Raw genomic sequence first — 27,939 nt, forward strand, 5'->3', positions numbered from 1 at the left:
AAATAATAACACAACACACAACATAAAAACACAACAAAATTGAACCCATGATAAATAAACCAACCATGGAACACTACAGCGAAACCAGCGACACAACTTCACTCACACACACACACACAGCCGCACTGTGCTCTCTCCTCCACCTGCACACTTGCTCTCTGAGCTGATTCTGAAGTGATGAGCTGAGTGACACACCAGACCGAACACCCCACACTCAACACAGTTCAGTCTGAACTGCATGCTGACTCAGCCTGGAATTCTCTAAACACATTCCAGAACTCAGGTAACACTGCAACTCAGGTGTGAGTTTCACTCAAATAGAGTAAACCCACACCATCAGGATCTCACTGACGTGCAGCTATGGACTGTGGCTTTACATGGTTGAAAACTAAATACTCCAGGTAAGAACATGAAAGAGCTAACTCCATTAACAAATTCTACAACTGGATCTGTAAATTCTACAACTTGATACTTTCTGAATTAGAACTGTGTTGAGTTGAGGATGTTCAGAGCTCTTCATGGTGAAATGAGCTTCTATAGAAACGCATCAGCCAGGTGGCAGAGTGATACATGATGGGATTTGCAGTAAAGGAGGAAAGCGGCAGTGACAGAACTGACAGCTACAGAAACCATGTGAGCAGAGACAGAGGGAGAGAGAGAGAGAGAGAGAGAGAGAGAGACAGGAAGAAGAATGAGAGAAAGTGAAAGAGACAGAACAAGAAAGAGAAACAGAACAAAGGAGAAAGAGCAGGAGGGAGAGAAGAGAGAAGAAAGGAAAGTGAGAGTGATGTGTCATAACTCTTACCTGATTCTGGGGCTGGAGATGAAGAGAAAAAGTGAGGGAAGAAAAAAGAGGAGTGAAAAGCAAAGCAGTGAGAGGCAGTGAGATAAAGCAGCGCCACACTAAGGCTCCAGCATACATCACACACAGCACACTGTACTGCTGTACTACTACTGTACTAGTACTGTATTCATACTGTATTACAGATGTATCACTGTAGTACTACTGTTCCAGTTCTGTACTAATAGTGTATTCATACTGCATTACTGTATTACAGCTGTATCTCTTTGCTACTACTGTTCGGTACTGTATAAATACTGTATTTATACTGCATTGCTGTATTACTGCTGCATCACTGTACTACTAATTTTCCAGTACTGTACTAATACTGTATTTATACTGCATTGCTGTATTACAGCTGTATCACTGCACTACTACTTTTCCAGTACTGTACTAATAGTGTATTCATACTGTATTACTGTGTTACAGCTGTATCACTGTACTACTACTGTTCAAGTACTATACTAGTATTGTATATATACACTCATTCTTACTGCTGTATTAGTGCACTATTATAATATTGCTGTATTACTGGACTAATACTGTATAAATATTGCATTATTGTATTACTACCATACTCTTATATCACAGTATTGCAATATTACTACTGTATTCTTACATGACTACTGTACTAATACTATATCACTACTACTGTATTACTGTACCACTACAATATTGTTACTGTACTAGTACTAGTACTAGCATTACAGTACTTCTACTGTTGCAGTATTAAAGTACTATTGTAATTACAGTAATTACTACTGAAATACTACTAAAAAGACTACTAAACTACTACTATTACTCTACTACCGTATTACTGTACTACTACTGCACCACAGTATAACTGTACTACTGCTGTATTACAGCATTAATGTATTACAACTATGCTTCAGTACTCCTGTACTACCACTACTACTGTTTCACTGTATTACAGGACCATGACATTACCATAATGTATTCCTACATAATGTGTACTACAGGACCACAATGTATTCCTACAGTACCATGGTATTACCATACTACAGTGTTACACTTTACTGCAATATTACTGTATTACTGCTATACTACAGTATTACTGTACTACTGCTTTTGTGCTACAATATTACTGTATTACTACTGCATTTTAGTACTACTTTACTACTGTTGTATTACTATACACCTCTATGTCTTTCTCTCCTTTTTCTCTCTCTTCTTTTTATGTATATATGTCTCTCTTCTATCTCTTTTCTTCCTCTGTCTCTCTCCTCCCTTCACTATCTTTCACCTTCTTTTAACCTTTTTCCTTTATCTTTCTTCTTGTTCCTCTATTTCTTTCTTCCTCTCTTTCTGCCCTTTTTTGCCTCTCTCCTCTCTTTCTCAACTCTCCCTCCTTTCTCTCTTTATCTGCTTGTTTCGTTCCTTTGCATATCTGTTTCTCTCTCATCTTTCTCTCTCCCCATGTCTCTCTCTCTCTTTTCTCTGTAATATTTATACTGTAATTCGTATTAGAGCAGCATATCACTGCTGTCGGAGCAAAACCTCATGTCTGTATTAGTGTTTTTTTTCAGTGTTTTTGGACATAATTTAAAAAGGCCTCCTGCCCTTTACATTGTGTGTAGATTTAATGAAGAATGGACCAAAACAAACATGGTTTCATTGAATTACATTAAAAGTAAAGGAAGTATGTTTTTATGCTTAAGGTTTTTGTTCCCAACAGCAGCGAAAATCTATTCTCACTTCAAGTGTGTATTTGTGTGTGCGTGTGTGTGCGTGTGTGTGTGTGTGTATGCCCGGCTGATGTCACAAACAGAAGCAAACACACTCACACACCTGACGCACTGACATCGCCGCAAAATGAATAACCATCATCATCATCAATCATCATCATCAATCATCATCATCATCACCAAAACCAAACAAACTCTTCATTTGTAACAGTCAGGAACAGTTTCTCTCTCAGAGTTAAAGAACAGAGCAACGTCTTACCTCACCTGACCAGCAGCTTCGCTCACACACACCACACACTAACAATAAAACATCACCTTCATCACCATCATCACTGTGTGACTCACATCCATAAAGCCAGACATTTGCATAAGTAAAGCAGAAGCTGATATGAATATGAAAAGACATCACTGTTCGCTCTTATTCTCCGCATCATAAACACCAAACCAGCTGAGTGTGTGAGCCTGACCAGGTGAGTGTGATCAGCCAAAGCTATGAGGAAAGTCATTAAAGTGATAGTTTGGTGTAAATAAACAAATAAAAACAAAAATAGACCCACCCCCAGTGTTTGGTGTCCGAAGTTTGTGTCTGAAGTTTTAGCGCAGAAGCTACGAGGTTAATGTAGCTAACAAGTAATGGAGGCTTATACCCCACCAATTAGCATGGTGCTAACATCATGTCTGCAAGACTAAAGATTCCATATATATATATATATATATATATGTGTGTGTGTGTGTGTGTGTAACTGTACATGCACATATACTATAACATTTTAGATGCTTTAGTAGGTTCACAATGGATTGTTATTCTAGAATGTTCCTTCACTTTTTAATAAGAACCATATTTAACAACCAAAGTAAATCTGAAATATTGTTATTGCATACCTGTGCAGGTTGCTTCATTACAGTCTGAGGTCTCTGAGCCTCTGAGCTGTTTCCCTGTAGTCTCACAGAGAGAGACTGAAGACGCAATCAGAGGCACAAACTCTTCCACCTGTAATCTGGATCCCTTTCCCACAGCCATGGTGAAAGCTGACATCGCCATTATTAGTCCTCTGATTACTACCACAATAAATCACTCTCTCCAAACTGGTCAAGTTCCTATTGCTCTAAAAACTGCTATAATTAAACTACGGTTAAAAAAAAGTCTCGCTCAACCCTGATGTCATTGGAAACTACAGGCCAATCTCAAACCTCCCTTTCCTCTCCAAGGTCTTGGAGAAAACAGTTGCAGCCTGTCTTCTGGATCATCTCAGGCATAACGATCTTTTTGAGAAGTTCCAATCAGGTTTCTGCTCTGCCCACAGCACTGAAATTGCCCTGATCAGAGTTACAAATGACCTATTAATGGCAGCAGATACTGGCTCCCCTTCACTTCTTGTCCTCCTGGATCTGTCTGCAGCATTTGACACTGCTGACCATGGCATACTTCTGAACAGGCTCTGTTGCATCATTGGCATCAAAGACACTGCATTGGACTGGTTTAAATCATATTTAATGGACAGAACACAATTTGTTGAGCTTGGGAAAGCCAGATCTCAGACTCACTCAGTGACCTGTGGAGTTCCTCCGGGATCGGTCCTTGGCCCTATCCTTTTTATTCTGTATTTATTGCCACTGGGCAATGTTATCAGACGCTATGGAATTTCTTTTCATTGCTATGCTGATGACCTACAACTTTACCTGAAAGTTGGCTCTTCACCATCATCACTGTCATCAACTTCTCAGTCAACAACCCCTCTCACACAACTTATTGACTGCTTGGAGGAAATAAAAGTGTGGTTGGCTCAAAATTTTCTTCAGTTGAACAGTGCAAATACTGAGGTAATTATGGTTGGAACCCAACAACAGATTCGGCTATCCCATGTTTCCAGGATTACACTCTTTGGATAAGACATTTCTTTATCCTCTACAGTCAACAACCTGGGTGTTAAACTGGATTCACAACTCACCTTTGATAGTCATATTAAAACATATTTGTAAGACTGCCTACCACCATCTCAGAAATATTGCCAAGTTGCATCCTATCCTCCGCCTGTCTGATGCTGAAAGACTGGTCCAAGCTTTTGTGTCCTCAAGACTGGACTACTGTAATGCTCTTCTCTTGGGGCTCCCTAGTAAGAGTATTCAGAGACTACAGTATGTTCAAAACAGTTCTGCCAGGGTCCTGATGAAGGTACGCAAAAATGGGCACATTACACCTGTTCTTCAGTCTCTTCACTGGCTCCCTGTGACTAAGAGGATTGAATACAAGGTTCTCCTCCTTACACACAAATGTGTTCATGGCCAAGCTCCCTCTTACTTAAATGAACTGCTAGTACCACAGACACATCTACGCGCTCTGTGCATCTCCACCGTCTTCTTCCAACAAGAACAAAACTTAGTACCATGGGTGATCGTGCCTTTTGTTCTGCAGCTCCACGCCTTTGGAATGGCCTGCCTGACCATCTGAGGAAGCCTCAGACAACTGATTGTTTTAAAAAGGGACTAAAGACATGTCTTTTTAGGAGGACATATGGACAATAAAGTATCATATTTTATTAGTATTATTTGATTATTATCTTTTAATGAATGTTTTATACTGTGAGCACTTTGAGATTTACTATAAATGAAAAGTGCGTTATAAATAATAAATTATTATTATTATTATTGAGCAAAACAGTAGACAAAACTCAACAGTATGTAGATCATCCTGTCAGTATTTGTTATTAACATTAATAAACTGTGCTCAATGTTGTTTCTCATCTGAAGTTGGCTTCTTATTCAGCAGCATTTTTCTTTGAATTTTCTGTTCCACCTTAAATGGAGCAGCAATTACATACTGTCACTTGTACAGGCCTGAATGCAACTGCTGCAGCATTTAAGGCGGAGCTAAAAATTTAAATAAATAGTCAGCTTCAATTTTGTTGAACTTATCTGATACGTGTGTCCCTTAGACTCCCCCTCCCCTGACTGTCAGACACTGCAGGAATTTGGAAAATATTTCCATGAATCTTTAGTTCCAGCTGCTCCATGGCTTGTTTCATGCACAAAGCCCTGAGAGCGCTAGTTTGTGGTTAGCCCCTCAGAAATCAACATGGAAAGATTATAACATATATTTTAAATCAGGCCGAGAATTATGGGAATACTTTCTGAGAGAGAGTAAAATGGACGAGCTTGTTCAGAAGAAGGGTCATCCCTCCAGTTTGGCAATATTTCAGTTTTGGACCAAACAAACAGGGAGACCCACTGGATAATAACAGTGTCATCTGTACAGAACATAGTTATCTTTATATATTAGCCAGTGATATCAGAAGCTATCCCAGAAGGTAATTAAGGTATTATGTTTATATCACCATCAGGGAAAATGTGAGCTGTAGAATAAAGATCTGTAACGCTCACATGTGAAACTTCAAAACTGAATCTGAAGATTAATCATTCAAGATTAATGTAAATTAGCCTAACACTAAACCTCCAGCGCTAAAACTTAAGAAGTGAACTTCAGACACTAAGCAAGTTTTGACTGATCGTATACATTTGGGGTTGGGTTGGGAGGGAGGTGGGTGGGTGAATTAGATATTTTGCCAAACTATCACTTTAAGAGGATGAGTGTGGTATTGACTGCTATGGTCTGTGATGTGGTGAACACTCTTGTCCTATCACACCTTTACACCAGCCACCTGCCACCACACTCACACACACACACACACACACACAAAATCAACAATGATTGTGACAACAATGCAGCGCTGACAGAGCACTGTTTCCATCCCTCCATCCTTCTCTCTCTCTCTCTCTCTCTCTCTCTACAGGCTGTTAATTAATGTTCAAGGTTTACACATTCACTGGCCGCTTTATTAGAAAAACCTACACTATGCATCCACTCACTAGACACTTTACCAGAAAGACCCACCTTGTGTTTCCACTAACTCGTCGCTTCATTAGAAATACCCACCTTGTGCTTACACAAACTGGCCACTTTAGTGGAAACGTCTACCTTGTGCTTCCACTAACTGGTCACTTTATTAGAAACACCAACCTTTTGCTTCCACTAACTGGCCACTTTATTAGAAACACCAACCTTGTACTTCCACTAACTGGCCACTTTATTCGAAACACTTACATTATGTTTCGAATAACTGGCCACTTTATTAGAAACACCCACCTTGTGCTTCCCCTAACTGGCCACTTTATTAGAAACACCCACCTTGTGCTTCCACTAACTGGACACTTCATTAGAAACACTCAACTTGTGTTTCCATTAACTGGCCACTTTATCAGAAACATTATGTTTCCAATATCTGGCCACTTTATTAGAAACACCCACCTTGTGCTTCCACTAACTGACCACTTTATTAGAAACACCCACCTTGTGCTTCCACTAACTGACCACTTTATTAGAAACACCCACCTTGTGCTTCCACTAACTGACCACTTTATTAGAAACAACCACCTTGTGCTTCCACTAAATTGCCACTTTATTAGAAACACTTACATTATGTTTCCAATAACTGATAGCTCTGATGAAGGATTAGAGGAGCCTGTAGATCAACAGATGAGCTGCAGTCTGTAACTGTGCTACACTGTGGATGCTCTGAATATTCATTTTGTGGATTTGAGTTGTATTATTTAGATTCTGAGTGAAGCTAAGCCTCTCTGTCAGTAACTCTGTACTGCGCCACAGAAATCTAATCTGCTTAAATCCTCCATGTGAAATGTATCTGCTGTAAATAGAGTTTAAGTGTGTGCAGCTCCGGCTGTATACAGCACAGCTCTAATCCTCTCCTTGCAGGCCTCACCTGACCTCTGACCTTCAGCCCGTCCTCCACCTGCCCTCTGAACTCACTTCAGATTCAGCTGTACTATTCTTTACACTCTTAAGAAAGATGGCTCTTCAAGTGTTCTTTAGTAAAGGGAATGGTTCTATGTAAGAGCACAAGTTCTTTATGCTCATATAGATTGCATTTGGAAATGTAACTGCTGGAGAATGAGTTGTACATGGTTCTACATAGCACCAAAAAGAGTTCTGCTATCGACACAATGTCAAGTTTGTATAAAATAAAGAAACTTTTCAAAGGGGTTCTATACAGAATCATATACCATATACAACACATCAATCCTAAGAACAAGTTCACCATGCAAAGAACCATTTAAGCATGCAAATACTTCTATATGAAATTCATTGTTCTAAATAGAACCATTCCCTTTAAAAAAATAACCCCTGAAGAACCATCCTTTGAAGAGTGTACACTGGAAAACAGAACACTATTATATGGCACAGTAATGGCTCTCCAATTACTCACTGACTGCTATTATAATGATTATAACAATACTGATATATAAGAGCTGGTACTTTGTTATTATTTAATATCTATCATGATAAAATCTGAACATGATTATGTTTTATATACATTATATTGCTTATATATTGTATAATTAACCCAAATCACTAATATGTATCATGATTTGGGTCAACTGTTAACATTACCTCAAATTAATGTAATCCATTGTGTAGCTAGCAAGTCCAGCAAATGCTATGAACATTTTCAGAGCCCTGAACAGTCATAGATAAATCTTAATGACTTGTCACAAAACTAACTGATAAGCAGTTCCCCAACATTAAGTTAGCTGATTTGATGGCTAGCTAATGTAATGTTAACTAGTTAGCTAGCTAACTGTTAGCTACAAATTTTACATGCATTACAAAATGGGGAACTCATGATAAAAGCATGTAAATGAATCACTAAGTAATTAAAGAGCTATAGTTAGCTAACAATAGCTGATGCTACATCTACCTAACATTAGTGGCTGTTATCAGACAATCAGTGTTACTCTAAAGTAGTGAGAGTGATGCCTGTAAACATGTATCACCAGAGAATTTCTATTGAGGAGAACTGTCATTCAAAAATGTCCACCATGTTGGTGAAACACTAGAGGGCGCTCTGGAACAAGTCCAAAATGAAGGGGTTTCTCTGGAGCTTTTGAGCAAAATTTAAAATGTACAATCATTTGCATACAGAAAATAAACTAATTCACTCAACACAAATATTTCAATACTTGTAGTGCTTTGAAGCTCCAGTTATAGAACTTCCTAAATGACATCAGTGAGCTGCTTTACTCGGCCAGTGAGCTGATCAGCTCCCAAACCAATCAGCATTGCCAACCAATCAGTACTTAGTAGCAGTAATGCTAACCGATCAGCACTCAGTAGCAGTAAGGCTAATCATTCAGTGCTCAGCAGCAGTAACTGCCAAACCACTCAGCACTCAGTAGCAGCAATGCTAACCAGTCAGCACTCAGCAGCAGCAATGCTAACCAATAAGCATGCAGTAGCAGTAATGCCAATCATTCAGTTCTCAGTAGCAGTATCGCTAACCAATCAGTGCTCAGTAGCAGTATCGCTAACCAATCAGTGCTCAGTAGCTGTAATGATAAATAACCAGCACTCAGTAGCAGTAATGTCAATCATTCAGTGCTCAGTAGCAGTATCACTAACCAAGCAGTGCTCAGTAGCTGTAATGCTAAATAACCAGCACTCGGTAGCAGTAATGCCAATCATTTGGTGCTCAGTAGCAGTATCGCTAACCAATCAGTGCTCAGTAGCTGTAATGATAAATAACCAACACCCAGTAGCAGTAATGCTAACCAATCAACATTCAGTAGCAGTAATGCTAACCAAGTACCTACTAATGCTAACTAATCACCAATAACCTGTTTAGCTCCATTCACCCCCATTCATTGAGGACTCTATCTCTGGCGCCCGCTAGTGCTTTGCAGAGATGTTTTTTTATATAATAGGAGCAACAAGAAGTGGCCAGGCACTCTTATTATGACTGACTCTGATATTATGAGGTTCACCCACAGGCCTTATCTGACCTCTACCTGCCCTAAGATCTGACCTAATTCTAAGCCCTTTTACCTTCAGGAGAATTCTATTTGTTCAGCATCCAGCGTGCACCGGACAAACATATAAACAAACCGCACACACATACTGTACATACATACACATATACATAAACAGAGTCCAACTGTGCAGGTGTTACCTGACTGATCGAGCTCCGATGCTAAAGCCCATGTATCCTTCCTGTGGCAGCGAATCGTCTCCAAGCTCCTTCAGGTCCTGCGGCCGCAGGTACTTCTCTGTCTCACCAGTCATCGCATCCTCACCTGAAGACCAATAAATACATACTGATTTATATAGACATATACATATAGATGTAGGGTTGCAACCCAAATGTTAACAAGAGCCACTTTGTCCTTTCAACAAAAATTGGTTGCAGCTTGGAAGCCACAACAGTCCTTCTCAGTCCTGAAGTAACAATGTTACTTCAATGTCCATTTTATTGAAGTAATCTTTTACCATCATGGCTGTAAATATAGCCAGTTTTCGACTGTATGGCATGGCTCGACTTGATATACTTTTTGTCTTCCACTGCAGATAAAGAACCCTCTAAATGTAGCTGGTCATCATAACGACACCACATAAAACTGCCGAGATGTGAAGGAGAAACTGTATTCAGATGAGGCTCAGGCAGCGAAGTTCAGTCGACGAGTGTGTTTAGCGATTCTCTCCAACCAATCAGCAGTCTACAGTGTTTTTACATCACCTTTTGGTATCGACTCAGCTCGCTTGGAAGCTCAACGGAGGTGGTACCAGAAATAGTAGTAGCAGTAATAGTAGATTTACTTACTGGAGAACTGACAAGGTGAGTAGACTCGAGTTGAGTCAAGCTGGTACAATGCAGTGTATAGATTAAAAATACTTTGCAGATTAAACGTATCAGAAAACCAGTTGGAGTGATTATGAATGCAAATAAGTCCATTTACCTCTATATTGAAATTCATCTTAAATCTCTCTCTTTGACTTTTCATTAGCTACTAGCTAGGTAAGACTGTTATCTGCATTGCTATGGGGACAAGCAGTCTGCATTGATCTTCGGGGTTAAAGCTTGAATTAACAGTTCTACAATAACTCCAGAGTTTAAGACAATTTCTTGTTAAAACTGTGTTGAACGTTCAGCAGAGCTTTATTTTACTGCAAAGGAGGATTAATTCATTTTTACCTACAAATCGAATTCTGCTGTGGTGCCACAACAGAGCAGTAAACAAGACATATGTACATCACTGATCACGATCTTTGGCAGATCTGCTAAGGTCTCACGTTGAAAGTCACTATGTAGCACCAGCTCATATGCTGAAGAATGCTGCTGTCATTACACTGCTTATAACCCAAGTTAAACCATCTTGTGGAACTAACAAGTTCATTTTTCAGGAGATATTGGTGAGGAAATATCAGATAATCCACTTTCACGCCCCTGGCAGAGAAAACTCCTAACAACCACCTGGAAAACCTGTTAGACACCAAAACTCCCCCATCAGATAAACAGCACTTAAAGCTTTCATCTTTGAGAGAGAGGAGAAAATCAAGCTGCTTCAGATCTGAAAACACCCACAGGTGTTTCTGTCCATCCTTCCACTATGAGAAGACGACTCAGTGCTATGGGGCTGAAAGAATATGTAGCTGTTCAAGAGGAACCTCACTGAGAAAAGGAGACATATCAAACAAAGAAGCTGAACAAGAGACTGACCAGCCCAGAGTCCAGACCTCAACATTACTGAATGTGTTTGATTACTTCAGAAAATGATCAACCAGCTTCTAATACTGAACTTTGGAGGTGTGTCTGCAGATTCCTTGAGGAACTGAAAGTGAGTCTCCTGAAAAGAACTAAATAAAGGGTGGGATCAGAAACCGAAACTTATAGCTGTTGCTATAATTTGCTGGATTGTTCAGGATAATAACTTTGTTATCTTGAGATAATAAGATAACTTGTTATCTCAAGATAACAACTTTTGCTATCTTCAGATAACAAAATAACTAACTCCTTATTTCAAGATAACAACTTTTGCTCTCTTCACATAACAAAATAACTAACTCATTATACCAAGATAACAACTTTTGCTCTCTTCAGATAACAAAATAACTAACTCATTATACCAAGATAACAACTTATGCTATTTAGAGATAAGACAACTAACTCGTTATGTCAGAATAACAACTTCATTATCTTGAGATAAAAAGACAATTAACTCATTATCTCAAGATAACACCTTTGTTATCTTGTGATAATAAGATAAATAACTTGTTATCTGAATTATTATGGCCTCTCTAGACTTCTATAAAAACTAGACCTCAGAAACCAAACATTAAAAGCTTTTGCTTTTTTTGCAGTTTTATAGAATGAAATATGGAGTTTTTTGTAAATAGCACTTTACAAAGTCAGTACTACAGTCGAGTATGAAAGCAAGCACCTACAGCCCTCCACACGCTCACATTATCCCGGCATCCAATTCGTAGCCTCTAGATAATTCATCACGGTCACTTAACACCTCAGTTTTTTTCTGGTGGCTACTGCAGAGCGGCGCTGCTGCGGCTGAGCCGGGTTCCTGCAGGTCACAGAGCTGCTCTGTACATACACTGATATAAACACAGCTATAAACAAAACCACAGTGTCCACTCTTACTCACTGACTGGAGCAGAGCGGTCAGTCACCATCTTCAGCGATGCAGCATTCACTCCAAACATCAGCATTCACTCCAAACTCAGCTCTACCTCTACCTCTCTCTCTACTTACTTCTACCCCTCTCACATTCTACCACTCTCTCAGTGTCTCTTTCTTTCTCTCTCTCTCTCTCACACTCTTGACCACTCTCTTTTTCCTCTACCTCTCTCTCACTCTGTACCACTCTCTCAGTGTCTCTCCACTCTCCACCTCTCTCTTGCTCTCTACTTCTACCTCTCTCAGTCTGTACCACTCTCTGAGTGTCTCTCTAGCACTCGCTCTCTCTCTGTCTCTCTCTGTCTCTCTCTCTCTCTCTCTCTCTCTCTCTTTCTACCTCCCTCCACCCCCCCACCTCTCAATCTCTACCACTGCCTCAGTGTCTCTCTACCTTTCTCCATCTGTCTCTCTCTACCTCCCTTTCTCTCTACTTGTACCTTTCTATTTACCTCTCTGTCTCTCTCTTGCTCTCTCTCTATTTCTCTCTCCCTTCTCTTTGTTTTCATTTCCCTCTCTCTAGTTTTCTCCCTTGCCTTTTCTAGATCACTTTCTTCTTTTCTGTCACTCTTCTTGCTCTCCTTCTCCTTTATGCATTCTTTCTTCTCCCTTTCTATCTGTTTTCTTCAATGCTCACTCTCTCTCTCTCTCTCTCTCTCTCTCTCTCTCACCTCTTTCTGTATCTGCAGTATCTGCAGTCCGTCGCCATTAGCCGTCCCGTTTTCACTCCCTCTCTCTCTTTCTCTCTCTCTCTCTCCGTATGTCGGTGTGTCGCGCACTGCAGCAGTGGATCAGCTCACACACACACACATACACACACACACCCTCTCTCGCTCGTCCCAGTGTGGGATACTCCAGGCTGTTCAGCTCCATCAGCAGAATGAATCAGTGAATACGAAGTATCGACTCAGTGAAGCTCAGAAAGACTGAGAGGTGGGAGGGGGCGGGGCCTATCTAGCACACACACACACACACACACACACACACACACACACACACACACACACACACACACACACACAGACACGAAACTAGGACGTGTGTATCTCTCTTTCCTCTTTCTCTCTCTCTCTTCTTTCTGTATCTCTTTTTACTCTATCTCTCTCATTACTCTTTCTTTGCTCTCTCTTCCTCTATCTTCTGTCTCTCTTCCTGTCTCTCTCTCTCCTCACCTACTTTCTCTATCTTTATCCCTCTCTCTAGACTCTCTTTCTTTGCTCTCCTTCTCTCTTTCGCTATTGTTGTCTTTCTCTTCTCTCCCTCTCATTACTCCCTCTCTCTTTCTCTATCTTTATCTCTCTCTCTCTCTCTCTGTAATGTACAGTTGTAGAGCTGAAGGATGTAGCTGGAAGTCATCAGTACAAGTTCTTGAGAAGATTACATAACTCATGCGGTCACTCAGGGACAGCGGTGGAGATGTTCTGAGATAACACAGTCAGGGCGTGTACACAGAGAACTTTGGTCTCTTTAGATTATGATGATCAGAAACTGATGGAATATGGCTCTCCACCCAGCACTCATCTCTCCTTCTCTCTCTTAGTTCAGTTTGACTTTATTGGGTGTGAATGTAAGGAGACACGCTGTTGCTGAAGCAGTTAAAGGGCTCATGTAATGGAAAACTTGTCTTCGCTCTTTTTTAATAGAGTTTAATATAAACACTATTCAATTTTCAAAACATACTGTTTACTCTCCAGTCCATATCTGGAAACTAAACCAACAGAACAGTCTATTTTGAGTACAGTGTTTTTGTGATGTCACAAAATTTACATATATTCTCCTGTTCTCTCTCCCATTCAGCCTACAGCAGTTTTGCCCCACACATTCAGTCTATAGCAGTTTAGCTCCACACATTCAGTCTACAGCAGTTTAGCTCCACCCAGTTTAGCCCTGCCCATTCAGCCTGCAGCACTTTAGCCCCACCTATTCAGCCTACAGCAGTTTAGACTTGCCCGTTCAGCCTACGGCAGTTTAGACTTGCCCATTCGTTCTGTAGCTATAAGAAGTGTTTCAGCCCAGATTTCTTTTTGTATGTACTTGGAAGCCAATCAGATCAAAGCTCATTTAGAATAAAGACACAATACCAAAAACAGGCTGTTTAATTGTGAGGGATAAAGAGAGGCTGGAAAATGATTGTGTGTAGAAATGATTTATGACTGTTTATGGTCCATAAAACTATAGAAAAATAAAATACATTTAAGACATGGGCTATTTAGCAATAAATATTAATATAAATAAGGATAAAAATGTAAAAAACCTAAAAAAACCCCACTAAAAACAAAAAAATAAAGGAAAATGATAAAATGGTTTCAGAGAACTTCCAAAAAAGTTATAATTAACAATAATCAACAAATCATCATATATCATCAAATAATTTAATGATTTGCCCCTTGTGGTTTCATTATCTCTTTCTATCTCTCGCTCTCTCTCTTTCTCTCTCTCAGTCAGCAGGTGTTAGCTGTAGGTCAGGTGAGTGTTTCCATGGAGTAGTACAGTGTGGAAACTCACTCATTAATATTACAGCATCCTGTGCCTGTGTGTGTGAGTGGGTAATGAATATGAGTGTTTTGAGCACAATAACATCTGTACTGTTATTCATCACATAGTTAATATTTAACATGATAGTATCATATCAGTTATATCATAACCAAAGTTGCAATATGTTAATAATTAATAATTCAGTTATAAGCTGGTAATAAATAATCTCCCACTGATAAATAAATAATGTAGACATTGACCTTCACATATTTTAAATATATGTTTACCTCCAACCCTGACCAGAGTTTACCTCCAACCCTGACCAGAGTTTAACTCCAACCCTGACCAGAGTTTACCTCCAACCCTGACCAGAGTTTAACTCCAACCCTGACCAGAGTTTAACTTAAATCTTGACCACAGTTTAACTCTAACCCTGACCAGATTTTACCTCCAACCCTGACCAGAGTTTAACTCCAACCCTGACCAGAGTTTAACTCCAACCCTGACCAGAGTTTAACTCAAATCCTGACCACAGTTTACCTCTAACCCTGACCAGAGTTTATCTCAAAACATGACCAGAGTTTACCTCCAACTCTGACCACAGTTTATCTACAACCTTGACCACAGTTTAACTCCAACCCTGACCACACTTTAACTCCAACCCTGACCAGAGTTTAACTCCAACTCTGATCAGAGTTTATCATATATCATATAACAGTCAGGAAAGTCCAGTCTTACCCTCGTCGTCTGACATGTCCAGGAACTCGTTCATGGTTTCCGGAACATTCAGCTTGTGTTTCTCTGTCACCGGCGGCTGCAGAGAGGAGACAGATACGAGTGAAGGAACTTCATTGATCAGAATCATATTTACTTCATATATATTCTACTGCATGAGGAACCACTCCATATAATGAAGCTTCATCAGCTCCTTGAATTAATTTTGATGGAAACGTGTTTTATATATAAATTTGCTGCACCATTTAAGGTGGAACGGGGCAATTTGCACTAGAAGCTGAGGCACCTGAATGTTACCGCTGTACCATTTAAGGTGGACCAGGAAAACTCAAACAAGAAGCTGGCGAATAATCAGCTGCCTTCAGCTTCATGGAGAGTTGAAGGGCATGAAAACGGATGAGGAGGCTGCTGTGTTTCTGTTGAAAGGTCGGCAACATTAACTTATTTTAGTTGTTTCACAGAACCAATTGCTCAGCTGTCACACCTCCAGGCTGAAACTACAACCAGTGAGCCTCCTCAGACTACAATTCCCAGAACCCCTTGCTTCATCAAATGGCTCAGGACTCTAACCACCACCTATCAATGCTCTGCATTTCTAATCTCACACACCTGTTTTTTGTTTGTAATGCTTCATTGCGATGTATCGAATCCCTGATGAGCATACTCACTGATCTTCTGATATCTGTTATCTCCGTTCTGTGTATGACCTGTATGTCATTTATGACCTAGATCTTGCCTCTTTGCTCAGTTTTGGATTTCTGGTTTTCAACGTTTTGCTTCTGTTTTTTGACTGTGATTTTGGATCAAACCTCTGATGAATTTCTTACCTCAAGCCTCTTCTGCAACGTCTGGTTCTGCCTCCCATTGTTACATTAGCATTGTTTCGTCTCATTCATTTATGATAGCAACCTAGCTAACATTAGCTACATTACTTGCTGTGTCATTATATCATGGTATTTATCTGAACAGTGTTTGTGAAGGGTTTTATGACCAGGAAGACCTAAAAAAAAGGTTTACTGGTCCTGTGTTGTTCACCTTGGCAAAGCACCACACTGCACTAAGCATTACAGGAAGAAGGATTGATAAACCAAACATTCTCTTGCCACTGAAGCATCAGTGCCACTATGCTGAGTGACTGAGTGAGTGAGTTAGCAGCCAGACACCATCGGACCCCCGTATACCAGGGTTTTTTCACACACTGCATTCACTGATTTTCCTTGAGTACTGTATAGTGTGTGTGTGTGTGCGTGCGTGTGTGCGTGTGTGAGTGTGTGTGTGTGTGTGTTACCGTGGCAGTGAGATTTTCATCTGTTACTCCTCTCAGAGTGTCGACCACAGAGATGTATCCGAGTCGCCGGGCAATTGAGAGAGCAGTGTTACCGTTCTGAAATACACAGTGACGCACTTTCAGTACGTTTACTCAAATAAATTCCTATATTTCAAAGAGTCTGTATAAATCTCTATATTTGTACTGACCACTGTGAGATCATTGGCTGAGGCTCGGTGCTGAAGCAGCATATTAATGATGTGGGTGTGGCCTTGCTGTGCTGCCTGGTGTAGAGGAGTGTATCCACTCTGCAGAGAGAGAGAGACAGAAAGAGAGAGAGGGAGGGAGGGAGAGGGAAGGGGAGAGAGAGGCTTTTGTTTACAGACTGAAATACAAACTACTGATATAAATACCTCTTGTAAACAAACCCACCTTTGTTTTGCTGTTGATCTTCGCTTGATTCTCTAACAGGAAGCTGGCCATCTTCATGTTGCCATAGTGACAAGCCACATGCAATGGAGTGTATCCCGTCTGGAGAGAGAGAAAGAGAGAGAAAGAGAGAAAGAGAGCTTCATTAACGTGTGAAAATATATAATATGCTGTTTGAGTACAATCAAGACTTGAGAGAAAGAAGAACAGCAGAGAGCGAGAAAGAGAGAAAAGACAGAGAGAGCAAGAGAAAGAGAAGAAGGAGAGAGCGTGTGAGGGAAAGAATGAGAGAGAAGAGACAGTGAAAGAGTGAGACAGAGAAGACAAACAGTGAAAGTGTTAGAGAAAAAGGAGTGACAGAGAGGGAAAAAAGAGAAAGTAAGATAGAGAGACACAGAGACACACTTTTACTTGTTTATATTTACATATATAAAATATTAACTTTGCTTTTTTGAGAATCCAAGGATCTGGAGTCCTCTGGTGGCCAATCTACGAATAAGCCATAAGAGGCTATATAAAAATAAAGGAATTCTTTTGTAGCCAAAATGAATGACACACTCACACCACACACTCACTATGCAGAGAGTGTGCAGTGTGTTCCTTATCAAAGTGCAGCATGCTGAGGTTACTGTGGAAACACTGTGACCCCTGACCTTTGTGTGAGCATCCACCTCAGCCCCATGATTCAGCATAACCTCGGCCACGCCCACTCTGTCCTCCTGAGCCGCCAGGTGCAGCGGAGTCAGCCCGTTCTGTCACACACACACACACAGCAGGGACACAGTGTGACTGTACAGACTCTTCTGCCTCCACTTCATCATCTCTAAAACTTTACATGCTGCTGCTGCTGCTCCTCAGAGCACAATACGTGACCTACACTGGTCATGCAGCCCTGTAAATGTTGCCTTCGTGACGGCAAGTTTTCAGTATTTTGTGATGCCTCTAAAGGCTTTGGTAGATTTACTACAGGTAATACTGATGAGCATCAAATAAATCAGATACGTGAATATTATAATAATAAATTAGATTAACTAAACTAAAGTAGAACACTGTAGTAGAGCATGTCCTGAAGTAAGTGGATGCTACAGTGGTTGCTAGGGTTTTGTTAGGGGGCTATATAGTTGGTAAGGTGTTACTAGGTGCAAAGTTAAGCGGTTGCTAGAATGATTTTAGGTGCTTGCTAGGATGTTGCTAAACAGTTGCTACAATTATTCTAGGTGGTTGCTAGGATGTTGTTAAGGATTTGCTACAATGTTTCTAGGTGGTTGCAAGAGTGTTGCTAAGCAGTTGCTAGAGTGTTTCTAAGTGGCTGCTAGGATGTTGCTAAGCAGTTGCTAATGGTGTTCCAGGTAGTTACTAGAATGGTTGTTGTGGTGTTCCAGGTGGTTGCTAGGGTACTGCTAGGTTGTTGATATGGGATCCCAGGTGGGTGCTAGGCAGTAGCTACAGTATCCCAAGTGATTGCAATGGTGTTGCTAAGAGGACATTATGTTATCTCTGCTGGTTGCTAATTTTCTATGAACAATGCAGGGTTACATTTGTGTGTTTGTGTGTACCTTATTGCCCATGTTAACTTTAGCATGTTTGGTCAGTAACAGCGACACCAGGTCCACGCTGCCCTCCTGAGCGGCAAGGTGCAGCGGGCTGATGCCCTGCCGGGTCACTGCATTTGTCTCTGCTCCGAACTCCAGCAGAGTCGTACCGATCTCCAGCTGATTCTTCTTAGCGGCGATGTGGAGAGGAGTGTAGCCGTTCTACAGAGAGAGAGCAGCATCGTTTATTAGCCTAATGAGCAACTCTTCATACATCTCGCCAGCTACCATGGTGCTAACTGCTTGTCTAGATCATCTTAGGCTGGCTTTACAAGGTGAAACTTTCATTTTTTCTGAATATATTTAGTTGTCTTTTATCATCTATCTAAGGTTAGCTATGATATATTTGAGTTTTGAACTGCTGTTTGTATATACAGCATTTGAAAAGTAATGTTAGATACCCGTTATGGTTATAGCTCATTTAAAGTCTGACTCTTTCTGTCGTAGAAGCACAGCAAGTTTATTGAGGAGTGTCTCAGTCTCTTAGGTCGCTAAAGAATCTGTGCTCAGTGTAAAATCAAGGTGAGAAAATAAATCTAGCTAAATCACACAGATCACTGTATCAGACTGACAAAAAAGGACAAACAGTATCACAAGCAGCTATTAGCATTTAAATGCATTATTGGTGTTTCATGACACTTCAAGAGATGCTTTTGCAGCTGAGGTTCAAATGAATTTCAGAATGGTTTACATTATCTAGTGCAACTTGGTCCCAATCCCATTTCATCCCTCGCTTTTGCATGTTCTTGTCTAGGGTTAGGGTGTCCCGATTCTTGTTAAGGTAGAGGGGTGGGGCAAATGGAGGTTTTTCAGAGACTCACTCCAAACACTGTTATGAGGCAAAAAAACCCCACTGTGCGAGCGACCAAAGAAACCCACAAATGTGAGAATTACCTCAGTTAAAAATAACAATAACCATTGTTTTATTTTAGTTTATTGTCATTTCAGTGTAATATGGTCCTTCATATAACGCATAAAAATTGCTACCAGTATGCTAATGTCATAGTAGCTAGCTAAATTTCCCATTTCACCTTAAACAGAGCAGAAGTTCTGATGCCTGAACACATCATTTAAGGTGGAACAGGAAAAATTTGAATAAGAAGCTGGCGAATAGCTGACTTGAGCTTCATATCACTGAAGAATTAAGAGTGGGTGATAATAAATAATTGCCCCCTCTTTGAAGGCAATATTCCCTAAATGTAACTAAAGCCCAGAAGTGAGGAGCTGAACTTTACCCTACTCTGCTGTCACTGCAGACGGGCAGAGTCGCCTACAGAGCAGCGCTAGTAGCTGTTAATGAAGTGATGCTCTTTTTTATTTGAGGGGTAAATTGCATTAAGATTCACCAAGTAAAGCCAGCCATACATTCATCTCAGAGCGTGTGGAGCTGTTGAGTTATCAAACATATTTGATTATGTGGTTTCTAATGCTTTTAATATTTGCTGAACTGTCATTTTAAGCTGGACACATTAGTGCAGCGTTAGTAGTGTGTGTGTGATGTGATGATTTAATGGTTGATGATGATAACTGTCAGTGCTGTAAGTGAAGCGAAGAGCAGAGCAGAGCGTGATATCGGTACCTTGGCTGCAGCATGTGGTGACGCCCCATGATCCAGCAGCAGCAGTGCCACTCTCTGATTATCATAGTGAGCAGCTACATGCAGCGGAGTTAACCCGGTCTATAACACGCACCCACACACACACACACACACACACACACACACACGCACATGTTCGTATGAGTGGTATTAAGCATGAGAGGCAGTGAGAGGAAATGAAAAAGGACAATAAATTTAACCCCATAAACTCTTACAGTCTGTATAGAACTACATAACTTATATTAGCTTTACAGTAGATATTGAATAATTCATAGACATAGAAACTAATAAATTCATAGAAACTAATAAATTCAAATTAGATACTAAACAATTTAAAGTAGATGCTGATTCACTTAGTCATTACTGAATAATTCACAGTATATACTGAGATATTTGTAGTAGTTCCTGAAAAATTCATAGTAGTTACTGAACAATTGATTGCAGATCCTGAAATATTCATGGTAGATACCGAATGATAAACTCTGGGCTTGTGTCTGCAGTTTAAGGGGTTAAATATTAATTTTTCTGTAAAAAGAGTGATGATTTCCCCCAACACACCACACCACACCATCACACACTGCAGGGCTGACAGGTGTGTGTGTGATTACAGGTGTACTACAGTGTTATAGCATGTCTGTTTGAGTGCTGTTACTGGGTTTACAGTGTTACAGTATGTCAGTTTGAGCACTATTACAGGCCCATTAGAGTGTTATAATGTGACAGTTTAAACGCTATTACGGTGTATTAGAATATTATAGCATGTCAGTTTCAGCGCTATTAGAGGTATATTAGAGTGTTATAGCATGCTGGTTTCAGTGCTATTACAAATGTATTAGAATGTCATAGCATGTCAGTTTTAGTGCTATTACAGGTGTATTATAGTGTTATAATGCATCAGTTTGCGCGCTATTACAAGTGCATTAGACTGTGTCAGTTTGAGTGCTATTACAGGTGTATTAGACTGTGTCAGTTTGAGCCCTATTACAGGTCTATTAACATACATGTGTAAATTACCTTGCCTGCTGTATCCGGTGCTGCTCCTTTCTGCAGGAGCAGCTTTGCTGCCTCTATCTGGCCGTATTTAGCAGCAACATGTAGAGGAGTGAAACCTTTCTGTTAAAGAGAGACACCCCAGCATCAGCATCATCACACACACACACACACACACACACACACACACACACACACACACACACACACACATACACACACATACTCTCACACAGACACACATACACGCAAACTCACGCTAACCTTGGTAGCTGCGGAGAGTGAAGCTCCATGCTCCAGCAGCAGGGCAGCGGTCTCCTGATGCCCCTCCCTCACTGCCAGGTGCAGTGGGGTGTAGCCTGAGGTTGTGGCTGCGCTAGGCCATGCCCCCTTCTGCAGCAGCAGCTGAACTATCTCCGTCTTCCCCAGACGACTGGCGATATGGAGCGCCGTCTGGTCGTCCTGGAGACAAACAGCACAGACACATACAGAAGACTAACTAGAGATGGTCATAATTTTTCCATACTTCTTCTACAGACTGCTTCTGTTTCCTCCAAAGTCCTGCAGACAAAGAAATATAGCAATTCCCTTCAGTGTTCCAGTCGAAGCCCTTCCCCCAACAAATGCAGCCGCTCCCCCGCCCAAAAACTATAAAGCCCCCTTCAGTGTTACTTCTAAAGCCTGCCCCCAAATCTATCATTCCGCATATGTTTATCTATCTATCTGTGTCTGTCTGTCTGTCTCTTTGACTATTAGTCTGTCTGTCTGTCTGTCTGTGTCTTTGACTGTCTATCTATCTATCTATCTATCTATCTATCTATCTATCTATCTATCTATCTATCTATCTGTCTTTCTATCTATCTATCTGTCTTTCTTTTTGAGTATCTGTCTGTCTGCCTGTCTGTCTCTATGACTATCTGTCTGTGTGCTTGTCTGTCTGTGTCTTTGACTCAGTTTGTCTGTCTGTCTCTTTGACTATTTGTCTGCTTTTCTTATCTATTTATCTGTCTGTCTATGATGAACAGTCAGTCCAGTCAGATCGCAAGAGTGTTTTCTGCATTTGTGTATGAGTGTGTGTGTGTGTGTGTGTGTGTGTGTGCATGTGTGTGTGTGTGTGTGTGTGTCACCTTGGCCTTGATGTCCACCTTCGCTCCATTCTGTAGCAGATATTTAACCACATCAGCCTGACCGGCTCTTGCTGCCATGTGTAGCGCCGTCTCTCCTCTCTACAACACACACAGAGACACACAGATGCACACAGGAAACAGAAGCTACATCACAGTGAATAACACATACTACACACACCCTGCTGCACTCATCCTGTTCTCAGGTGACAATTTTCACACCACGCTATGAATACACACTACATTACACTACTCTGCTACGCGGCGCTGCAGTAATGTAAAGCTGTAGTTGTGGTTATTTTCCATCAACAACATGAACTGATGACTAAATAAACTAACAGAGCCATCTACAGGAATTACTAAGGTACTGAACATTTACAGTTTTCCATGTTCCACTAATTCTATTGCCATCAATGCTGTGAATTATGTGTAGTTGGTGTGTGTGTGTGTTTAGCATACCACGTTGGTGGTGTTTGGTGACGCTCCATGGTGTGTTAACTGCTTCACTATGTTCTCATGACCCATAAATGCTGCCACATGGATTGGCGTCAACCCCGACTACACAAACAAACAAACAAACAAACAAACAAAACAAGCAAACATGAAAATGTGATATAGAAGCTCTAATCCAGTATCCTCAGTTACTCTTCTGTAGAAAATGATTCAGTGCATCATTTGAAAACCTAAATACCTTCACAATTAAATTCTGATACTGACCCACTTTGATTCAATCGTGATTTTTTATAAAATGATTTAATGCAATTCAATGCATTCTCAAATTTTTACAGTCATTCTATTGCATAATTATGATTTTTTAGAAAATGAATCATTCATTGCTTTGTGAAATCTTCAATAACAACACAATTCAGTTCGGACATTGATCCCATTTGATTCAATTATGATTCTTTATGAAATTATTCAAAGGATCGTTATATCTTAAATTGCTCAATGATTCTACATGATTCTTTGGAAAATGGATGATTCAGTGCTTCTCGAAATCTCAAATACACTGTGATTCATTTCAATTTGAATCCATTTTTTTGGGGGGAAAACTTTCAGTGAATCATAAAATCTGTTTCACAACATTTTGATCCAATTTGATTCTATTACAATTCTTTATAAAATTTCAAATTCATTATATTTAATATGTTTACAATTCTGTAAAAAATTCATGATCCACTGCTTTGTGACATATTCAAATTGATTCAGTTATGTTACATCAAGAAACGATTCAATATATCATGAAATATCAAATATCACCTACCATTCAATGAGATTTGATTTGATTTAAAGCTTGTCTCAAGGTGACTCGCTGAAGTAAAAATGAGTAAATAAATTAAAAACAAGCTAAGCTAAGGGCTTTACGCCTCTGTGGTCTGAGGTCATTGGTCAGTCATTGGTCAGTTTCACAAAGAATGTAAACGGACTCGCGAATCCACCAGTTCCACACAGTGAGAGGCAGATGACGTGTATCTCAGACCTTAATTATTACTGTAAGTACCCCAAACCTCGATAAGTACCTCAGTGACGGCCTGCAGAGACGCTCCGTGTTTCAGTAGCAGCTCCATCACCTTCACTCTGTTCTTCTTACAGGCGATATGCAGCGGAGTGAAGCCGTTCTGCACAATAAACACACACACACACACACACACACACAAACACACACACACACGAGCGTTGCTGTGGATTACGGGTACATCAGTCTGAGACAGGGTTACATTATATGATTCACAGAAACATTAATCAAACATTTTAATTGAATTATTATTCATATCATTCAACTTTTCATTTCTGTTTTAAAGAAAAATATTTATTCTATTATTTTTATTTTGTTTATACTATTAAATTGTCCATTTTTAACACTATAACATTCATAAACAATATAAATATAATTTTGCCAAAGAAACCACTGTACATATTACATCTAAAATACAATATAAATATTATGGTATCACTCTATTTTCATGGTATGCTGTAGATGCTCAGTCTGTCTTTAACCAACATTCAACCAAATATCAATTAAATGTAAAACCTATGCCGAGTCCTAACTCAGCGGTTGGCAACATGCGGCTTTTTTACTGCCCTGCTGTGGGTCCACAGCAGAATTAAATTTGTAGGTGAAAATAAGTGAATCCTCCTTTGCAGTAAAATAAAGCTCTGCTGGTCATTCAAACACAGTTTTAACAATAAATGGTCTTAAACGCTGGAGATAATGTAGAACTGCTACTTCATCCTTTAACCCTGAAGATCAGCACAGACTGCTGGTTACCACAGCAACACCTTCTCGTCTAACTAGTAGCTAATGAAAAGGCAAAGAGAAAGATTTCTAGAAGTCTAATGGACTTCTTTACATTTATAATCACTCCAGCTGGTTTCCTGATACTTTTAATTTGCAACGAGAAACTTACAAACACTAAAAAATTGTGACGCTGAAGTCAGTTTCTCATTCACCAGCTTCTTGTTTGAATTCTCCCGTTAAACCTTAAATGACACAGCAGTTATTTTCCGGCACCTCATATATTATTTTTAAATAAATAAAATAAAGTAATTCGCCTCATAAAAAGTCATATATAAAGTCAGAAACTGTTCTACTTTTGAGAAAAAGTTTCTTGCTGGAGATGCGAGAAAAGCAGCTATAGCTGAGCTAAAGCTTAAAACAGAGTAAAGTAAGTCTGGATTTTTATTTATATTATAGATTTTGGTCTATACTAGGACATTAGCACATACTGAGATATAAGCTGGCTCTCCATTAGGCAAATCTAGTGTCGGGTACTATTTCTGGTACCTACTCCATTGAGGTTCCAAGTGATCTGAGCCGATTCCGAAAGGTGAAGTAAAAATTCCAAAATTCCAAAAGGTGATATAAAAAGGCTGCTGATTATTTGGAGAGAATGGCCCATTCTCTAAACACATATGCTAACGTTAGCTACCAGGTTAGCATAGCTTCTAGCACCACCTTTGAGCATCAGAATCGCTACGTCGTCTGAGCTCTGATGTAATTTTTCCCAATCTCTCCTGTTTTGTGTCTTACTGACATCAGCTTTTACTGAAAAACATTTCAGTAACGTTCCTTCATGTTTGGAACTTTCATGTGGTGTCGCTATGACGACCAGTTACATTGAGGGGGTGCTATATCTGCAGTACAATATGAAGTAGCTGGTACCAAAAGTGAATCGAGTCGAGCGGCTATATTTACAGCCAAGATGGTAAAATGTGACTTCAATAAAATGGACATGAAATGTTATGGCTCCCAAGGTGGATTCATTTTTGAATCTTGAATCTTCATTTTCTGAACTAAACCATAACGTTATTGATAATCTAACAAGTATCACCAGAAAGCTTGTTAATAATGTAAGTATGTGTAAATCATCTTTAGGGGCTGTCAGAATAAAGTGTGACCAATGTTATTAATATTATAAATTTGCTTATTGGATCTCTATATAATGCACTGTATTGCATATTGAATATTATCAGCCATTATTTCTAAACAATAAATCTAAATGTTTCTTCTCATACAGAAACGTGGTGTTTTTGGGTGTGTTTGAGTCTCTGATGATCCATCTGGGTTAAAGGCTGATCTGCTCTGCTAAACATACATGGCGATAAGGTTGTTTTTAATACTCGGTGGGGGTTTATTACTCTGCTCTACTTCCCTTTTTCCTCTCTGAACGACTGTTATCAGAATAACACAGTCGCTTTTTTTCAGGTTAAACAGATCAGTCATAGGTTTGTGTTTTTTTTAAAAAATGTGTACATTTATTTTGATATATTTTTGTTTCTGTTTTACTCTTTTTGTTTCAGTTACTTTAAGGTGCCTTATTGTCTAAATCAGCACCTAAAACGTTTGGCGTAATGCTCACTCACTACAAACCTACATGTTTTCTCCATTTGTGCTGTTTGAGTGGGTGTTTATGGTAGTTATTCACAGTAACAGTGTCGGTTTTCATTTTATTCATTTATTTGTACTTCATTGATTCTTTATACGTTGTAACAGAAATATCCGACAAGCACTTATAGGGTGTTTGTTGTTTATTTTAATGTGGGCTGGTGTGTTACACATGACTGACCACTTGCTTGGTCACCAGAGTGAGTAGGGGAAACACCTGCTTCACTAGAAAATCCCACCCAGAGAGAGAGAAAGAAAAGAAAAAGAGATAAAGACTTCTCTCCAAGAAAGGATAGAAGTAGTTCTACAGTCACAGACTATAGTCCATCTGTTTCTCTGCTTACTTTGTTACCCTGTTCTTCAGTGGTCAGGACAGAGCAGGTACTATTTGAGTGGTGGGTCATTCTCAGCACTGCAGTAACACTGACATGGTGGTGGTGTGTTAGTGTGTGTTGTGCTGGTCTGAGTGGATCAGACACAGCAGTGCTGCTAGAGTTAAACACCTCAGTGTCACTGCTGGACTGAGAATCATCCACCAACCAAAAACATCCAGCCAGCAGTGTCCTGTGACCACTGATGCAGGACTAGAAGATGACCAACACAAACTGTGCAGCAGCAGATGAGCTATCATCTCTGACTTTACATCTACAAGGTGGACTGGCAAGGTAGGAGTGTCTGATAGAGTGGACAGTGAGTGGACGGTGTTTAAAAACTCCAGCAGCACTGCTATGTCTGATCCACTCATACCAGCACAATACACACTAACACACCAATACCATGTCAGTGTCACTACAGTCCTGAGAATGACTCACCACCCAAATAGTACCTGCTCTTTGGGGGTCCTGTGGGGGTCCTACGCTTTGAAGGACAGCTGATTAGTGTGTGTGTGTGTGTGTGTGTGTGTGTGTGTGTGTGTGTGTGTGTGTGTGTGTGTGTGCGCGTGTGTGTGCGCGTGTGTGTGGTTCTCTCACCAGTGCTTTCGCATTCGGGTTGGCCTTCTTGTCCACTATAACTTTGGCCACTTTATAATGACCGCAGTGAGCAGCCACGTGCAGAGCGGTCAGGTAGTCGTTGGTGACATCATCCACAGGGACGTCATGCTGCAGGAGGAGCTGGACGCAGTTCAAGTGATCACCCTGAGTGGCCATGTGCAGGGGAGACAGACCATTCTACTCACACACAAACACACACATACACACACACACACACAGTTAGAAAGTTACTCAAGTTCGATCTCCATCTGCACATTTTAAAAACACCTCAATTACACCCAAGACTTTGTTTATTTAATTTACAGTCAAAACAGCCATTAAATACAAGTTATTAAACTTTCTGGAGATGTTTGTGAGCAGATCAGATATAAGATGATCTTTGTGCATAAGAAAGAAGAAAGTGAAAAGACTGAGGACTCCTAACAACCACCTGGAAAACCTGGTAAACACCAAAACTGTTCTCATCAGATAAACAGCACTTAAAGCTTTGATCTTTGAGAGAGAGGAGGAAATCAAGCTGCTTCAGATCTGAAAACATCCACAGGTGTTTCTGTCCATCCTTCCACTGCGACAAGACGACTCAGCGCTATGGGTCTGAAAGGATGTGTAGCTGTCAATATGCCTCACTGTGAAAAGGAGACACGCACATCTAACAAAGAAGCTGAACAATGGACTGACCACCCCAGAGTCCAGACCTCAACATCACTGAATGTGTTCGATTACTTCAGAAAATGATCAGCCAACTTCTAATACTGAACATTGGAGGTGTGTCTGC

General features: G+C 40.2%; 1 protein-coding gene across 8 annotated transcripts in view; it reads right to left on the reverse strand.

Annotated features, from left to right (window-relative positions):
* Nucleotides 1-27,939, reverse strand: part of ank3a (ankyrin 3a) — a 122,781-nt gene that overhangs the window by 49,432 nt on the left and 45,410 nt on the right. For 5 of the 8 annotated variants that reach the window (XR_005130833.1, XM_037542141.1, XM_037542144.1 and 2 more), the window contains exons 11-25: nucleotides 27,144-27,341; nucleotides 23,807-23,905; nucleotides 22,746-22,844; nucleotides 22,290-22,388; nucleotides 21,427-21,624; nucleotides 21,187-21,285; nucleotides 20,155-20,253; nucleotides 18,540-18,737; nucleotides 17,637-17,735; nucleotides 16,987-17,085; nucleotides 16,764-16,862; nucleotides 16,576-16,671; nucleotides 15,291-15,366; nucleotides 9,567-9,690; nucleotides 806-817 (exon numbers count right to left, since the gene is read on the reverse strand). Coding sequence is in view for 7 of the 8 variants with exons in the window: in XM_037542141.1 (XP_037398038.1) it covers nucleotides 806-817; nucleotides 9,567-9,690; nucleotides 15,291-15,366; nucleotides 16,576-16,671; nucleotides 16,764-16,862; nucleotides 16,987-17,085; nucleotides 17,637-17,735; nucleotides 18,540-18,737; nucleotides 20,155-20,253; nucleotides 21,187-21,285; nucleotides 21,427-21,624; nucleotides 22,290-22,388; nucleotides 22,746-22,844; nucleotides 23,807-23,905; nucleotides 27,144-27,341 (1,694 nt within the window). In the remaining variant the exon portion in view is untranslated. Of the gene's footprint in view, nucleotides 1-805; nucleotides 818-9,566; nucleotides 9,691-12,048; nucleotides 12,217-12,748; nucleotides 12,966-15,290; nucleotides 15,367-16,575; nucleotides 16,672-16,763; nucleotides 16,863-16,986; nucleotides 17,086-17,636; nucleotides 17,736-18,539; nucleotides 18,738-20,154; nucleotides 20,254-21,186; nucleotides 21,286-21,426; nucleotides 21,625-22,289; nucleotides 22,389-22,745; nucleotides 22,845-23,806; nucleotides 23,906-27,143; nucleotides 27,342-27,939 lie in introns of those variants that run through there. The other 3 variants (XM_037542146.1, XM_037542145.1, XM_037542147.1) reach the window with 3 other exon arrangements.

Source organism: Pygocentrus nattereri, chromosome 10 (genome assembly GCF_015220715.1).
Source record: "Pygocentrus nattereri isolate fPygNat1 chromosome 10, fPygNat1.pri, whole genome shotgun sequence".
NCBI classification, from domain to species: domain Eukaryota; kingdom Metazoa; phylum Chordata; class Actinopteri; order Characiformes; family Serrasalmidae; genus Pygocentrus; species Pygocentrus nattereri.